Source organism: Camelus bactrianus, chromosome 22 (assembly GCF_048773025.1).
Source record: "Camelus bactrianus isolate YW-2024 breed Bactrian camel chromosome 22, ASM4877302v1, whole genome shotgun sequence".
NCBI lineage: Eukaryota > Metazoa > Chordata > Mammalia > Artiodactyla > Camelidae > Camelus > Camelus bactrianus.
Genome location: NC_133560.1, coordinates 26,985,112 through 27,003,200, shown reverse-complemented (window position 1 = coordinate 27,003,200; position 18,089 = coordinate 26,985,112). Strand labels below are relative to the sequence as shown.

At 50.4% G+C, this 18,089-nt stretch overlaps 1 protein-coding gene and 1 non-coding gene across 4 annotated transcripts in view; one reads left to right on the top strand and one right to left on the bottom strand.

Moving 5' to 3' along the window:
- Positions 1-18,089, top strand: part of ARHGEF18 (Rho/Rac guanine nucleotide exchange factor 18) — a 79,608-nt gene that overhangs the window by 47,619 nt on the left and 13,900 nt on the right. For all 3 annotated transcript variants that reach the window (XR_012501661.1, XR_012501660.1, XM_074350935.1), the window contains exons 11-15: positions 12,745-12,883; positions 14,284-14,396; positions 14,553-14,693; positions 16,045-16,295; positions 16,955-17,080. Coding sequence is in view for 1 of the 3 variants with exons in the window: in XM_074350935.1 (XP_074207036.1) it covers positions 12,745-12,883; positions 14,284-14,396; positions 14,553-14,693; positions 16,045-16,295; positions 16,955-17,080 (770 nt within the window). In the remaining 2 variants the exon portion in view is untranslated. The remainder of the gene's footprint in view (positions 1-12,744; positions 12,884-14,283; positions 14,397-14,552; positions 14,694-16,044; positions 16,296-16,954; positions 17,081-18,089) is intronic.
- Positions 11,634-11,710, bottom strand: TRNAS-AGA (transfer RNA serine (anticodon AGA)). Its single transcript has one exon. It is a non-coding gene; the product is annotated as a tRNA-Ser (tRNA).

Sequence of the window (18,089 nt, the reverse complement as noted above, 5' to 3'; positions counted from 1 at the left end):
AGCCTGGCACAGCCAGGCCAGAGAGGTAGGACTTTACACCGAAGCCATGGGGATGCTAATCAGGTGCCTGGGGCGCCGATCAGGCAGCAGGTAGGACAGAGGGCCAGGGGTGGCAAGTCTGGGCAGGCAGCCACCCGAAGAAATCACAGCCTTGGCTAATGGCCAGGGCTCTGTCTTGCTCCCCCAGGGGGAGGGCCCTACACAGATAAGAGGAGGTCCCAGTGACAATGGGGGAGAGAATGAGTGTGTGCGGAGGGGAGGCTGCCTCTCCCGGGAAGTGTGTTGAGTCCAGGTTTCCGGGTTGGGGGAGGCCATGTGGTCCCAACTCATCACAGTGCTCAGTGGAGATCTTCTGAGCGGACCTAAGACATCTGAGAATTCAGACCCTCGACCCTGCTTGCAGAGTGCAACCCAGTAAGCCCCCCAGCAGCTGAGGGTGCAGTGCTTGACCAGCCACCGGCCTGTTCTCAGGAAGCCTCTGGCCGGTGTGGGGGGAGGACTTGGCCAGCCTGAGCTGTGGTGGGGGGCAGTTGGACCACATGGGGCAGGGGACCCAGCTACTAATAGGAATTTCTCCCAAGAGAGTGAGTATCCACTGCGGACGAAGTACGCTACGCGGATGTCCATCCCGATTTAATTTATAACTTCGTGAGACACAGGAAGTACCCACGGAACACAAGGAGTGTTCGTGTTTAATAAGTGATTTGACAGCCGTTGCAAAAGAAAGAAATGGTAAGCACTTCCCGCAACATGTCTTAACAGTCCGTTTATGACACATCTTAAGCAGAAAGGCAGGATGTAAAATTGCAAGTTCAGTGGGCGCTCACCCACGTGTTAGGCCAGACCGTGCGGAGGGGTCGTTTTTGTTGGTCAGAAGTGGTGGGCGACCAGCAACAGTGTGAGCTCACTGCAGTGAACAGAAATAAGAGTGGAAAGGAATGTGCTAAACAAGGAGTCGTGGTTCCTTCTGGGTTTTGAAATACCGGGCGGTTGCCATTTAATAGTCACTAGTAAAACCAGAACTTCCTCAGTTCCGGGAACGTCACCCCTGGCGTGGTAGATCCTCCCCGCTCCCCCGGGAGAGACCACATCCAGGCCTGCGGGGGCCGGCCCTCCGTGGGGACCACGCTGGCCTTCCTTTCTCCAAGCGTCATCCCCAGCCTTTAGCCCTTCTTCCCGAGTCCTGGCCAGGACCCCTCGGTGGTTCTGTCAGCTCTCTGGGCGTGCCCCACTCGGCCAGCCCAAGTTGGCCCTTGTTCTGGGATTCTGGGTCCCCTTGTATCCAACCCCCCACGGTACTTGTTAGAACACAGCTCTCTGGGTGCCGCTCTGAGCCAGTGAACTCACTGAGCTTGGCCCAGGCCTGAGATAAACTCCCGGGCAGGCTCGGCCAGCCAGCAGCCTGGCCCTCCTGACTCTGGCTATCACACCGATGTTGACAAGACCTAAGATGACCCAGCCCTGCGTGCGCCAGGCCGTTGACTTCCTGAGGCCGCCAGCTTGGTCTTTCCCCTCCGTGCCGCTGCTGCGGGTGGGGGTCCACGACCCCGCCCGCCTCTGCTGAATGTCTTCGCACTTCCGTCACTGTAGCCCATCAAGACAGCTCTGTGTTGGTCCACCTCTCTGTCTGTCTTTCCAAACGTAATTCGAGGCAGCTCCTCTGTTCCACATCACTCGTGAATTTGGTAAGCGAGCCTCCTACGATCTCCTCTCAGGCGAGGCTGCGGACAGAGCCCTTCAGCCCTCCGCTAGAGACCCTCCTTCCGTTACCGAGCTTAAGTGTGGATGCTCAGCCAGTTTTAAAGTCGCCCAACCTGCACTCATCAGTTCTCAATTCCCCATTAAATTTACAAGGGTGTCATGAAGGATTCAGCCAGCACCTTGCTGATACCCCAAGGGCCCGTATCTACCACCCCCCTGCTCTGCCCAGAGCCACCCAAGATCGGTGACCCATTCGCTGCAATGGCTGTAAACGCCTCCTGTCTGTCCGCTCCACTCCAGGGCTGCAAAGCACAGCTTTCAGAGCCTAGTCTTGGTTTGTTCAAGGAAACGAGGAAACCCAGGATTCATCGCCTGTTTCCCAGGCTCACAGCTCACAAGCCACTTTTTGCCACAGATTAACATCGAGTTTGTAAGATTAACTTCCTTCCTCCTTTCTCAAATCAGAATTGCTTCGCCCTTCTGTCGTCCTCCCCTCCCCGGCTCCCCAGAGTTGCCCCACACGGGTTCAGCCAGTCTCCCTGCCAGCTGCCTCCGTGTCTGAGGTGCGCATCACCTGATCTGGCGACTTTAATTGGTGCAGCAGGTGTCCCGCGGCTGCCACGTGCTGGGCACTGAGAAGCCAAGGTTACCTGCATGTCCCTCATCCTGCCTGGAGCTTCAAGGCCCTTCCAAGGGCATTTTCTCCATTCCTTCCCAGTCAAAGTGCCATCTCACCATGAGGGGAGACAGAAGTAAACCACAGAGAGTCTCAGTTCTTCTCCATCAGATGGTATTATGTGGACACACTCTGGGTCCCTAAGTGCTTTCCTTTTTTTTCCTGTTTAAAGTGGTAAAATACACATAAAATTTACCATCTTAACCATTTTAAATGCACAGCTCAGTGGCATTCAGCACGTTCACACTGTTGGGCAGCCCTCCCACCTCCATCTCCAGAGCTTTCTCATCTTCCCAAACTGAAACTCTGTCCCCGTGAAACACTGACTCCCCAGCCCCCTCCCCCAGCCCCTGGCCCCACTATCTACTTCCTGTCTCCAGAGGAATCTGACTCCTCTGGGGACCTCCTATGAGTGGAATCAGACAGTATTTGTCCTGTGACTGAATTATTTCACTGAGCATCATGTCCTCAAGTTTCATCCATGTCGTAGCAGGTGTCAGAATTTCCTTTTTAGAGCTGAATAATATTCCATTGTGTGGCTGGACCCCATTTAGTTTATCCATTCATCCATCAGTGCACTTGGGTTACTTCTACCTGTTGGCTCTTGTGAATCACACTGCTGTGAACATGGGTGTCCCTAAATATTTTCGATTATCACCCCCTCCCTCTCCCCCCATAGGGGCCTGGCCCATTCTTGTTCTTTCTAAACATGACTTGGAGCACCCCACATGCACACAGACCTCTTAAAAAATTCTTCTTCTGTTTTTAACAGGGCTCAGTTCAGCCTAAACTTAACTTAAAAAAAAAATGAGCCTTTTGTTCGGGAATAGTTTTCAATTTATAAAAAAAGTTACAAAGTCAGTACAGAGTTTCCATATGTCCCACACTCAGTTTCCCCTGATGCTTACACTACTGTTGACTAAGTGCCACCCTTCATTCAGACTTCACTGGGTTTTCTGTTCCAGGATCCAGCCCAGGATCCCATGTGGCACTTAGTGGGTTTAACTTTTGAGATACTTCCCGCCATTACCATCATTTCAGTTACACATTGTCTGGTTCTAATAACCAGCCTTGGACAATCTGAACTTAGTGATCTCCCTGTGGCAGGCAGCCCATCACCCTCATCCTTCACATCCTGCCCCCTTTTCTTACTCGTCGTGATTCTCCTTGAAACATTTTCCAGATTTTTAAGACTCTCACTTTCCCCTTTACTCTCAAATATCAGGTCTTTGACATAAACCTCTCTTTTCTCTGAGCCTTTCTTATTCCTCTCAGAAGTCAACTTTTAAACAACACAACACACAACAAAGGAGGGATTATCTATAATAACGGCAGGCAGTAACTGTTACAAAACATTAATGTGTTTTGGTACCAACATACTAATCAATACTGTTAGAGAAAAGGAAAATGCAGTTCAGGTGGGGAACCTCCAAGTTCTCTGCCAACCAACCCATTTCAGAGATAGGAAGATCCTTGGCCATTTATTTTTTGTTACTGTTTGTTTTTGTTTTAATTTTAAGGCGCACATGCTTCCTAAATTGTAACATTCAGTAATGTAACGTTAACAATGGCACATTCTTAACATTGGCCAGATACACGCACACAAAAGATCACACAGTTTCCTTTCGTCTAGACCCAGGCGAACAATTAATTGGGCACAGTTCTTTCGATAGGCAAGCAAGATACAGTCAGCCCTCGGTGTCTGTGTTCCACGTCCTCCATTCAGCCAGCCAAGGATCAAAAATATTTGGGGGGGAAATACTCCAGAAAGTTCCAAAAAGCAAAACTTGAGTTTGCTGCTTGCAGGCAACTATTTACATAGCATTTTCATTGTATTATGTATTGCAGGTAACCTAGAGATGATTGTTAAAGTATGCCTGAGGACATGCGTAGGTTACATGCAAGTACAGTCAACCCCTGAACAATGTGGGAAGAAGCAGGGCACCAAACCTCTGTGCAGCCCCAAAATCTGAGTGTGACTTTATAGTTGGCCCTTCGCATCTGCAGTTTCACCTCCTCAGATTCAACCAACTGTGGGCCGGATGGTCCTATGACACATGTATAGTGAAAGAAAGTCCACTGTGAGTGGGCCCTTGCAGTTCACACCCGTGTTGTTCAAGGGTCACCTGTACAGTGCCATTTTATATAAGGGACTTGAGCATCCTTGGATTTGGGATTTGGGCATCCTCGGGTGTCCTGGAACCAATCCCTTGCAGATACTGAGGGCCTACTCTATTTAATATTTGTGCTAATAACAAAGCAAATTTTTCTATGCCTCTTGGTGATGTTGGGGAGTTGCTCACTAAGGGCAAATTCTGCCACGAGGCTGGGGACAGCTGAGGCCTTCAGTTTCAAGCCCGGGGCCAGCTGGCCACTCGTTCGGCCAGGTGTCATTTCCTACTCGCCACACTTCCGCCCATGTCTGTTTCACTCGGTAGCCCCCCAGGAGGCTTCTACACAAAGTCCCCAGGTTTCTAGCCAGGAGAAGATCTTGCTCTCGGCCTGTTCTCAGTGGAGCAGCCTCACGTCCCACTGGGTTGCTCACTTTATCTTCCCTTCTCATTGCTTTTTATACTCATCACACTCTTGTCTGTCTCCCAGATTCAGGCATTTCTCATTTTCAATGGTAACCCTGTCTGAATGTCTTGAAGCCTGCTTTCTTACAAAGAAATCTTCCCAGACCCTCCTCTTTGGGCACCAGAACTGTCCACTTAGGTCTCGGTTACATGTCCATAACCTCCTCCAGGAGTCCTCCCTAAGGGGCCATGGGTGCCCTCTGGTCTCCCCTGAAAGGTGAAGGGATGGAGGAAAGAGGAAGGCTGCTTGTTCTTTCTGCCGACGTATCCGGGGAGTGATAAGAAAGGCTCTAGAATTAGATGAGTTCTCAGGAAACGCGGTTTTATTCATTGTGCTCTGGGTGGAATTGCTTGCCCCCAACCCCCATGTGAAGCCCTGACCCCCAGAGTGATGGTATTAGTAGGTGGGGCCTATGGGAGGTAACTGGATTAGATGAAGCCATGAGGGTGGGGCCCTCACCATGCAGTTAGTGCCCTTATATGGAAGAGACACCAGAGAGCTTGCTCGCTCGCTCTCTACCGTGTGAGGACACAGCGGGAAGGCAGCCATCTGCAAGCCAGAAAGACCTCAGCAAGGGCTGGATCTGATGGCACCTTGATCTTGGACTTGCCAGCCTCCAGGAACTAAGTTTCTATTGTTTAAAGCCACTCAATCTATGTTTTTTCATTATGGCAGCCCGAGCTGGCTACGACTCTGGGCACATGTCCTTTCTATTTTGTTGTTGTTGGTGGTGGTGGTGGTGGTGGTGCTTTTGTTTGTTTCACACTTTTTTTTTTGAAATCCTTACAGACTCACAGTAAATTGCAAAGGTGATACAGAGAGGTCACATACTCTACCCCTCACCTGGTTTCCCCCACATCTTTGTGACTATAAAAGGATATCAAAACCAGGACATTGTCACTGAGGAAATTGTGTGAGTCTAGTCCATGCAGTTTCATTACATGTGCCGATTCCCACAGCTACCACCACCTTCAAGATCCAGGACTGTTCCATCACCACAGATCTCCCTTGAACTCCCACTTTATCATAGTCTCATCCACTCTTATGCCCCCCGCCACCACCGTCAACCCCAGCAACCACAGATCAGTTCTCCATCTCTATAATTTTGTCATTTCAAGAGCATTATGTAAATGGAATCATACAGTGACCTTTTGAGATTGGCTGTTTTAAAATCACAGTATAAAGCTTGTGAGCGCTTTTGTTGCGTGTTATCAGTAGTTCCTTTTCCTCGCCGAGTAGTATTCCGTGGCACAGATGGACCACAGTTTGTCTTAACCATTTACTCAGAGAAGGGCATCTGGGCTGATTCCTGATTTGGGCCTGAAAGCTGCTGCAAACAGACATGAACAGGTTTTTCTCCCAACCTAAGTTTTGTGTTTCTCTGAGATACATACCCAGGAATGCAATCATTTGGTTTTCTTTACAGACTGCCCAGCTGTTTTCCAGAGTGACTGCACCATTTTACATCCCCACCAGCAACACGTGAGCAATCCATTTTCTCCACATCCTCGCCGGCATTTATAGTCGTCAGCATTTTTTTATTTTAGCCATTTCAGTAGCGGTGGCTCGTGTTGGTTTTAATTCGCAGTTCTCTGGTGGCTAAATGATGTTGAACACCCAGTCACGTGTGTTTTACCATCCATGTACCTTCTTCAGTGAAATGTGCCTTCGTCTGTTTTGCTCATTTTCTAAGTGGATTGTTGGTATTTTTAGCACAGGGGTTTGAGAGCTCATTATATATTCCAAATGCTAGTCCTTGGCCAAGCAGTTTGCAAATGTTTCCTCCCACTGTGTAGCTTGTCTTTTCATCCACTGAACAGGGCCTTCCACGAGCAAATGATTTTAAATATGATGAAGTCAGTTTAAAGATTTTTTTTTTTCTTTTGTGGATCAGGCTTCTGGTGCCGTAGAAAGAACTTTTCCCCATCCAAGCCCTAGTTCCTGAAGACTTTCTCCTACGTTATCTATGAGACGTTTTCTGGTTTCACATTTCCCGTCTACACCCGCAGCCCAGTTGGAGTCCTTATTTGTGGAAAGCATGAAGCTTAGGTTGAGGTTTGTGTCTATGCCCACTCCTGGAGGCACTCTTTCGATTTTAAGTTCCAGAATTATCCATAGAGTAATACAAAATATTTTGTAGAATCATGATTTGCAAGGATATTGCTTGTCAGGAAGATACTGCAACTTTTTTTAATGGTATTTGCTGAGTTTGACGTAATTTGGGGGTTGGGGGGCTTGTGTATTTCCTTTATTAGATCATTTCAAGTTTACAAAGAATATTCTTCTCAATCACACTTATCTTCTAAGCCCCAATATGCCTTTTTTTTTTTTTTCTTTCCTTTGTCCTGTGAGGCATGGGGTTAAGATTTGGGTGTTTTTCCCCCTCCTATATTTTTATTCTCTTCTTGGCTTGTGTAACATCAAAATGAACCAGAGCAGAGAAATCAATGAGTTGTCTCGGCATTGATTTAATCTATTCTCAGGTGGCCGAAGAGCCGGGAACTGTGAACTGGAAACTTCATTTTGTATCAGATTTTCTTAATTGTCTCTCCAACACTTGCCTGCAGCTCGGGCTTGCTAGAACTCTCCAGAGACAGGCGGCCCGCTCAGCCTGAAAGAGAAGTCTTCACAGACACAAAGAATGGGGCAGGGGAGGGAGACCCAGGACCTCAACAAATATGAGAAAAGGGGCAGCTGTTTTGAAGCCAAGCCTTTGAAACTGCTGGGCGGCTGGGGAGGGCTGTTCCTGCCTAAAAGATTCTGTCAGTCGGTCCATCTGCATGGCCTTTTGCAGAAAACCACAGGGACTTCTGTGCCCGGCCCAGCTGCCTTCCGAAAATGTTTCTAGTTGCTCTCCCATCAAGCAGCAAGAAGAATCTGCCATTTAGAAAATAGAATTCTTGCGCAGAAGTCGATATTTCTAGAAGCCAGGGTGCTTCTGGATTCTAAAGGACAATTTAGGAGCAATCAAGAGCACCACTTGAGTGGGGAGGGTATATCTCAGTGGTGGAGAGCGTGCTTGGCATGCACAAGGTCCTAGGTTCAATCCTCAGTACCTCCATTAGAAAAATAATAAATGAATAAACAAACAAACAAATAAATAAATAAACCTAATTACCTACCCCCTCCAAAAAAAAAAAAAACCAGGATGGTCATTTGATATGTCATAATGTGTTTCCTTGAAAAATGACTTCGGCAGATTCATAACTATTAAGTCTTTTGTCGATGGTTTTTCCTTGCGAGTCCTTAGGACGCCTGTGGGAGCTGCTGGGGTCTTGCTTGTGTATCAGAGGATTTACAGGCTACGGGTCGCTTGGGAGCACAAGTACACTAGAAATTAGCCCCTCTTCACCTGAACTTGGTAGTGTGGGGTCTGTTCAAGTACAGTAATGTAGGCGGGTCGTATCTGTCATACAAGATTAATCATCTAATTTGCTCACTCTTCATTCAATTCAAGGAACAAAGGTCTAAAAAAAAATTATCAGAACAGGCTGCTTGCCTGTGATTTTTGCTGGGAACGGGGTGTGTTTTTTCCTCTGGGTCAAGAAGTTTTTCCATTTTCACTGTTCCCTTCTCGTTTTCATCCCTGCCTCTCCTCTGGGTCCCCCATGTGCTGTCAGTCCCCGCCGTGGGCCAGATGCTCGCCCGATCGATGGGCTGGCTCAGCGGTGGGCAGACGGTGCTAATGAGGCTCCGAAGCAGCCCCGATGGCTGTGCGGACAGTCCGCTCTGCAGCCCGGATCCCAGCGCCACCCTGCCGCCCACCTGCCCCACCATGGCCGTCTGGTTTAGGAAAACACAACAGCAGGATAAATATGTCTTCCTGGCCCTCTCAGAGCCAAGAGCAGCATGACTAGCTCCTACAGTGTGTGGAACGTACAAGCCCTTGTTTGTTCTCTTCCTTCAGAAAGATGGCTCTTCCTCAAGGGATTTTACCAGTTTGACAGCTTTACCCGGATCTAATTCACATACTATACAATTCGCCTATTTAAGTGGACAGGGCAGTGGCTTTTAGTGTATTTAGAGTCATCACAATCGCTTTCAGCATCCCCAAAAGAAACCCCAGACCCATTAGCCGTCCCCCTCCCATTTCCCCAGTCCTGGGCACCTGTTAATCTGCTGCCCGTCTTTATGGATTTGCCTGTACATTTCCAGCAGGTGGAACCCTGTGTGGTCTCCTGTGCCTGGCCACTTCCACTTAGCGTACTCCCCGGGTCCCCCCACGCAGCGCGTTTCAGCACCTCAGTCCTCCTGTGGCTGAATAGTATCCCGTCGTGTGGTTGGGCAGCGTTACTCTCGGAGGCTGTCTTTGCAGATTCACCGCCTCGCTAGAATGTACTTGTCATCCCAGATCAGTACTTGTGGGGTTTTCACAGTCACGTGCAGAGACGTGTGCGGTGAAACCTGTGAGTCGCTCAACACACACACACACCCCCAGCTGAGGCTGAACAGGCCACACCCTGCCTTCCTGCTTCACTTCCTACTGTAAACACGTGTCCTTTTTTGTGGTGTATTTGGTGCCTCATTTTTCACTTTTTGTTTTCGGCTTTTTGTTGGTGATTTGGCTGTTTAAAGGGGCCCCCAGGTAGAGCGCTGAAGTGCTGTCTAGTGTTTCTAAGTGCAAGGAGGCTGCTGTGCACCTTGCAGAGAAAATCTGTGTGTCATAGCAGGCTTCGTTCAGGCACGAATAAATACACAGTGCTGAAAACTGGCCACAGGTTCAATGTTAGTGAATCAACAGTATTAAATAAGACATCCTTCAGTAGAAACACACATAAAACAAGGTTACATGTTGACTGGTTGGCAAAAGTGTAGCCAGAACTCACCAGAACCTACACTTGTATCTCCTGTGGGAGCAGTGGTTCGGTGTTAGCGAATTCAGGGTTCACTGCAACTTTACTGAACGTCACCCCCGCGAATAATGAGAATCGACTGTAACTGTTTATTCTGGAATCGTTCAAGACTTACAGGGAGTTGTAAGAATAGACGGACTTCCTGTGTACCTTTCATTGAGCGCGTCCCCATCATGATAGCTGACAGAACTCTAGTCATCAAAACTAAGACACTGGCAGTGATACGATGTTCTCAATTCAGGGACAGATGGGATCTGGGTTTTCCTAGTTGTTACGTGCACTCTTGTGAGCACCAGTGTGTACAGATCTATGAAATTTTATCCCCGTGTGTTGATTTGAGTAATCAGCACCACAGTCGAGATGCAGAATTGTCCCATCACCCTAAATAAACAATGATTTCTTTTTCTTAAATTGTGGTAAAATATACATAAATGTAAAGTTGACTAGTTTGACCATTTTTAAAGAGTACAGTCCAGTGGCAGTAAGGACATTTGCATTGTTGTGCAGCTGTCCCCACCATCCCTCTCCAGAACTCTTGTCGCTTTCCCCAACTGAAACTGTTCGTGTTAAACAGACTTCTCCATCCCCTCCTCCCCGCCCCTGGGAACTGCCCCATCCTACTTTCTGTCTCTATGAACCTGACTCCTCTAGGGACCTCCTAGAAGTGGAATCTCAAAGTATTTGGCCTTTTGGGTCTGACTTATTCCTCTGAGCACAGTGTCCTCAAGTTTCATCCATGTTGTAGCAAGTGTCAGGATTTCATTCGTTTTTGTGGCTAAGTAAAATCTCATGAAAGTGATTTCTTGGTACCTGTTTTGTGGGAGGCACTGTCCTCCATTCTACTGGGGAGACACACAATGATCTGAACACCTGAGTAAATTGGATCCTGGGTTTGGGGGACCAGCTCATCATTCTTTCAGCTGGAGCTCTATCCCGTGTGCCCTTTTGAGTCCAGTGTTACCTGGTGTCCCTAATCATGACTCTGAGACATGAAAACCTCAGAGTGTCTCCTCAGTCATCAGAGGAAGATTTAATTCCACTTACCTTAGATTTACCATTACCGATCATTTTTAAAGGGTTCTTTGGAACCAGTGATTCTTAGAGAATATTTATGGTGACTTTTTCTTACATGGGCTGTTTGATTAAAGCAGAATCCACCCAACTTCAGGCAAGACCTTGCATCACAGGAACGAATCTATCAGCCAAGCCAGGATGCCAGGCAAGGGGTTCATTTCAGCATTTGTCCCATACTTGTACGTTCAGATCATAATTGCCTGGGTGGAGTTGAATGCGGTGTAGAAATGCCAGGAAATGACTGCCCTGGACCATAGAGGCCTCGATTTGTGATTTTCACCATTGTCAACGGGGGTTGGTGTATGAGCCACAGCCTTGTCACCTGTGTCTACCATGATCATGTTCATTGTTAGCCATTTATGATCATGATGTCAGGATGTCTGAGGTCCCTGCCCAGACGGCATCACACCGCTCAGTGGTTGATCTCAATTTACAAGTTTTCTTCATCACTTCTCTCCCGGGAGTTTTCTCTGTGACACATATCTGCCCGCACACTTGCGACCGCCCCACATTTCCACCTGAGTTCAGACTCACTCAGCATGCTGAGTCCCACCCCCCAGAAAAGCTCCTGAGAGAGGCTTTCCTGGAGGGCTGGCCCTGCACCCACAAGGTTCACGGTCTCTGTGCTGCTCAGAACCAGAGTCCCAGCTACTTTAACGTAGAGAAACTGGTGTGTGGGTGCTTTGGGGACCCAGGAATCAGGTCGGGGGGCCACTGAGGGGAGGCAATTATGTTTGTTTATTTATTTATAATGGAGGTACTGGGGATTGAACCCAGGACCTCGTGCACTCTAAGCATGTGCTCTATCTACCACTGAGCTATACCCTCCCCCTGGACAGATTCCTTTCAATGCTGCTATATGTCTTAGAGCTGAGCTTTCAAATGTGATTTTCACCCTGAGAAGAAATTAGCCAAGCGTCTTGTCCCAACTAGGCTTGATTTAAATGGTCGGCTTGTCCAACAGGAGGTGAGAAAAAGCATCCCAATTAATGAGAGCTTGGCTTTCTGAGAGCTGCGTCTCGCCACCAGTGGAGAAGGTATCGGTGGCTACAATGCATCCTGACATCGCAAACTCTTAATCAGCACATGCGTGTGAACAACCCTTCGGAGCCCCTGTCATGTGTTAGGTTGGCTTACAATCACTGTGTAAAATAGGATCAGAGCCTCCCGTCTACCTTAGGGGTCAGATTCGATCAGAGCAATTAACCAACAGTGGCGCAGGCAGCTAACATCAGGGACCCCGCACTCTCTGTGTCTCAGAACCATCCTGACAGTCAGCCTTAGATTAATTACAATCACACGTGTGATGTCGGCACGGGCTGCTCCCAGCACAGAGCCCCCTACTCTGTGATCTTCAGACTGGTGAGGGGAATGTGAACCCCTCTCTGCTTTTCACCCACCGCTCAGACTAGAGGAGTTGTTGTATTACTGTTATTTTACCAGAGGAGGAAAATACTTTGCAATTTCCCCCCCAAACGGTCACAGTGAAGACCAATTTCCTGCCCTCCGGACCCGCTGCTTCAGCCAATACAGTAAGAGAAGCAGCTTTACATTTCTAGAAGGATCCCCAGGAGGTATAAAAAGGGCAGAGCCCGGCCTCGCGCCGAGACCCAGCCGTGACCATGGGGAACGCACATTCCAAAAGCGGCGGCAGAGACAGCGCGCACCACGGCCGCCCCGACCTCTCGGTCTACGGCTCTTTTCCCAGGAAGTGGAACGAGACCGTCTTCCTAGATAACGAGCTGTTGACCTCCAAGATCCTGTCGGCGCTGCGGCCTCAGTCGGAGCGGGGCCTCCGGCCGGGCCACCTCCACTACCCCGCCCACTTCCTCAGCACCAACTCTGTCTTTGCCTCCGTCGCAGCATCCCTGAAGGAGCACCCAAGGGCCACCCTCTTGTCCGATGGCAGCCCGGGCCTGTCCAGGAATGTCGGCATGACGGTCTCGCAGAAGGGGAGCCCGCAGCCTGCACCCAGCCCGGCGGGAACGGGGCTGAGACTCGGGTAAGCCGCCGGGGGCCGGCGACGGCAGGGGGCAGAAGTGGCGTTCCTCCCCGGGGACCCCCGCGGGCAGCCTCTCCGAAAGGAGACCCTCGGGACCCCCAGCCAGCGGCGAGACTCTCGTTAACACCTGCTCCGGAGGGTCAGTCCTTGTGCTTCTTCACAACTGGTGTGTCTTGCGTGTCCTCGGTCGTCCAGAGCCAGTTCGCTTCACGCTCCTGAGGGACATGGCCAGGGCTCCTTTCTGTCCTCCAGACGATGCTAGAAGTCTGCTGGGGTTGCCGTGGGGTTTGCATTTGTGCCGTAACCCGGTTTTCCTAGGATTTTGAGGTGGTTCCCTTAATACGGCATTCAGCAGCTTGTAGGTAGAAAACCTCATGTGAAAACAAGAGAAAAAAGGAAAGTCATTGCAGTGATCCTTGCATGAGTTGGTGGGGAAAGGAGTTGATTTTCTTTTTCTTCTAGGAAAGATTTCCCCTCCGTCCCCGACTGGGAGTGGGGCTGTGTCCACCTTATTCTGAAAGAAATCGAGGGGCTCCGGTGGATGCACATAATTAACACACCCTTAGAATATATTTGAACATTAAATTCAAGTTAGTTTTGATGGCAGATACAGAGAACAAACTAGTGGTTACCAGTGGGGAGGGGGGAGGGGTGCAGGACAAGATGGGGTAGGAGATTAAGAGGTACAAACTACTATGTATAGAATCAGTTAGCTGCAAGGATATCCTGCACGACATGGGGATTATATTATAGCCAATAGCCTATAATAACTATAAATAGAATATAACCTTTAAAAATTGTGAATCACTGTGTGGTATACCTGAAGCTTATGTAATCACCTATACCTCAATTTAAAAAAAGAAGTTAGTTTTTATTAACCATTTTTTAATTGAAGTTTAGTCAGTTTACAATGTTGTGTCAGTTTCTGGTGTCCAGCATCATGTTTCAGTCATTCGTGTACATACATACGTGCGTTTTCATACTCTTTTCCATTATAGGTTACTATAAGATATTGGTTATAGTTCCCTGTGCTGTACAGTAGAGACTTGTTGTTTACCTGTTTTATATATAGTAGTCAGTATCTGCAAGTCTCCAACTCCCAGTTTATCCCTTCCCACCCCCTTTGCCCCCTGGTAGCCATAAGTTTGTTCTCTATGTCGTGGTGATCCGTTTCTGTTTTGCAAATAAGTTCATTTGTGTCAAAAAGAAGTTCGTTTTGATGGGAGAAGTCTTGATGTCACGTTGACAGACAAGTTAAGGCTTACACTTACACCCAGAAAGCTCTCACATCGTATCTAATTGGACCGAGCAACAGCCTGATTGTCTCTGTAGAATGTGTGTGTAGGTCTGTGTGTCGGATTCAGCTTTTGAAAATAATTGGGTTTACGATTTCCGTCTAGACCGGTCACAGGAGAGATGGATGAGTCCGACTCTGTATTTCTGAAACTTAAGCAGGCAGCCGACGACTCCCTATCGCTCACGTCTTCGAATGCTGAGGCTATTTTTATAGAAGGTACAGTCACCCTGGTTCTGTCCTGTGTGTCCCATGGCCTTCATTCACCAGGAAGTGCTGGGACCCACATCTGTGGGTGCACGGGACGGGCTGGGGCTGCCCAGAGCCAGCCAGACCCCGGGCCTGTGAGCAGCGGCCTCTTGACCTTCCCCCCAGACCCCTACACTGCCTCACTAAGGAGTGAGATCGAATCAGACGCCCATGAGTTCGAAGCTGAGTCCTGGAGCCTTTCTGTGGACGCAGCGTATGCAAAGAAACAGAAGCGCGAGGTGGTGAAGAGACAGGATGTGCTTTATGGTAAGTGGTCCCGGGCCGCCGCACTGTCCCAGCACTGACTTCCTGCCTTTTTCTTCTTCTTTCTCTTCTTGTTTTCCTTTTCACTTCATCTGGGAGCCTGGGCTCCATTGCCAGCCCTCCCTGAGACCGCGTCACCCACTCCACCTGTTCTCCCAGGGCAGCCCTGACTTCCGGGTGGGGTGGAGGTGACCGGGGAGCACTTTGTGAGCGCCGGTCCCCGAGGACGAGGGTGGCCGAATGCCCAGTCCTGACTCAGCCTCACCTTGCTGGTGACCCTGAGGGAGGAGGCTGCCGGGCCCTCCCTGCCGCCCCTGGTGACCACAGACAAGCCCGGGCGTGGCTGGGCTGGGGGTTTGGGAGGAACGTCCCTCTCTCCCGCCTGTGACTGTAGCACCAGGTCCAGGATGGGCGCCCCTTCCCTCTGGCCGTTGGAGAACCTGGCTGAGGGCGGCTGCTGTCATGAGAGAGGACGTTGCAGTCACTGTGGAAACCGCAGCTCCCAGATACCGCCTGTCCCCAGGCCAGGTGCCTCTCTGGATGCCGCACTTGGGTCCCTCCAGGCGCCCCCGCACTGCTCAGCGGTGTCCACTCATCCATGGACACCCGCTTCCTTCCACTTTTCACACACTGAGCTCCCTGCCCAGGCCAGAGCTGGTTGGGATATGGGCGGGGAGGAGAGCCCGAGGCCAGGCAGGGGTCCTGCAGGGAGGGCCAGAGGGGACCAGTCCTCTGCTTGCATCCCGGCAGCCCTTGATCACGTTGTCTCCACTGCTGGGTAAACACAGACCGATCCCAGCCCTGTGGCTGGTGGCCTGGGGCCTGGCTGGCGCTGTTGACTTGTTTCATCTCTGACAGTTTCAAAGGCTTGACTTAAACGACAGAAAAACTCCCATCACAAAGGCTGATCCTTCTTTGCCTTTAACAGTGAATTAAAATCCTCACTTGAGCTCCGTTTTTTCCATCACAGTCTGGGGCTGGTCCCTGACATGCACAAACGTGTGAGTTTCCCATCCTAGGGAGGGGTGTTCATCAAAATAATTTTCTTGCTTAAAACAGCCTGCAAACGTCCTCAGCTGACTTTAGACAAGAAACCCCCCTGTGAATTTGAGGTCCCAGTGGACATCCCGGGTCCTCTCTTTCCTGATGTCCCTGAACCCCTTGCTGCCTCCTTGAGGTGGGACCCTGGCAATGCTGGGCCAGGGAGGATGGGAGGCCTGGCCCCTGGGTGGCAAGCCCACCAAGCCAGCCTGGCCCATGACAGGCAGGCAGCACACAGAACGCCATTGCAGGATGAGGGAGGGAAGCCAGGGTGTCCTCCCCATGGGTAAGTCCTACGTCCATGTCCCCACAGAGCTGATGCAGACGGAGGCACACCACGTGCGGACACTCAAGATCATGCTGAAGGTCTACTCCAGGGCCCTGCGGGAGGAGCTGCAGTTCAGCCCCAAGGCCATCGGCCGCCTCTTCCCGGGCGCAGATGACCTGCTCGAGGTGCATGGCCACTTCCTGTCTCGGCTGAAGGAGCGCCGCCAGGAGTCCCTGGAGTCGGGCAGCGACCGGAACTACATCGTCCAGAAAATCGGGGACCTGCTGGTACAGCAGGTGGGCGCAGCCGGGCAGCACAGATGTGCCCCCGGCCTATCGCTTTCCTTCCGATAAAAAAAGAACCAGCTGCCCGAGAGGACGGCAGTCCCGGCCCCTTACAGCCGCGCACGCAGCCCACAGGCTAGGAACGCGGACGCCCAGATAGCAAACACGCTTGTCCAGACACTGCCCGGTGTGGGTTCTGGGCTTTTATTTGTTTGGTTGGCTGGTTTTTATTTTTCGGTCCTGACGGCTGTGTTTTTGGACCAAAGCCATCCGTGGCAGGGGTGTCGACCCCGAGCTGACCTCCGAGTCGACTTCTGTGCCAAGGCCGAGATTGACAGGTGCTCGAAGCGCCCCCAAATCAGCTTGTTAGGATCGATTAGAATAAGACTGCTTTTGCTCTTGAATTTTTCTGACAGTCTTCAGCTTAAATTTATTTGTCCTGCTCAGATTTCAGGAAGTTTTACAGGCACCTGTCACGGATAAAAATTTTCTTCTTTTCCCTCTTTGTCCCTCACGATGGGACAGCCTGTACCAAATCATTTCTCTGTCAGAACGTGAGCTTGAGAAGTCAAGTTAGTCCGCGTTCTGGCAGAGTCAGGAAAGCCAGAGGGACACGTGCCCTGGCCGTCCCCGGGGTTCAGCCCAGTAACATCTCCACCATCTCTCTTCAGTTTTCAGGTGAAAACGGGGAGAGAATGAAAGAAAAATACAGTGTCTTTTGTAGTGGCCACAACGAAGCTGTCAGTCATTACAAGTTGTTGCTGCAGCAAAACAAGAAATTTCAAAACTTGATCAAGGTAAAAAGGAAACAAAATACAGATTAAAAATGCGTTTTCTTCGCGGTGGGTTTTTCCCCCACAGAACTGAAGACTTTGGGAGAGCTTGGGATTATAAACGACTTGTTGTGAAGCTTCAAGTTTCTGTTTCGTTTTCAACCACGAACTCATTCAGAACATGGCAGTGAAGTCTCCGGGAAATCCCAAGGTGTAAACAAATCAAAGCAAAGCAGACCTAGGGCTTTGTTCCTGCCGCTGAGGGTGGCCCCTGAGATGCCCCTCGGTGGATGACCTTCATCCCTCAGGCTGTTGAGGTGACACACATGATTGCAGGGGGCCACACCGCCCTGGGAACCGCTCCTCCAGAGCCACACACTCTGCCTTGGGTGCCACGGCAGATGCAAAACCCACCTCAGTCTAAGCCTTTGCCCCTCCCTCACCTCCTCCCCATCTGGTCCCCATGTGTCCCCCGCAGCCCATGGAATGAGCCACACCTGTCTCCTGCCCAGCAGTGTGCAGGTGCTCACAGCCCAGAACCGAGTCAGAGGGTCAGACAAGGCCCCACCTCCCATGTCCCAGGAGGTCCTCCCAAGTCAGGACCCTTGGGCGCTGTCAGCAGCCCCACACAGCCTTACCACCTGTGGCCTTTGCCCCAAGAACTTTACCCTGGAGTGATGTCCAACAGCTGCCGGTCAAGACTTAAGGATGACAGGTTTTTAAACTTCACTCCATTATCCTTGCAGTGGATAGACGTGAGCAGGGGAGCGTCATGTGGGGGCCTGGATTCATCTGGTGATGGGCGGTGGGAGAGGCCACCCGACATCGTGAGCCGGTAGGACCGCGAAGTGGGAGAGGGTCCAAATGAGGCAGAGGGAAATGGAGACAGCCCTCCGTCCCCGGCATCTCACCAGCCCCGGTGACTCCTCTGGTCCTCCTGAGAAGTGGCTCTCTGCGATCGCTGGCACTCCTGACACGCACGGGAGAGCAGTGGGAGCAGAAAAGCAGAATATGTGATGTGCCCCAGAGAGCA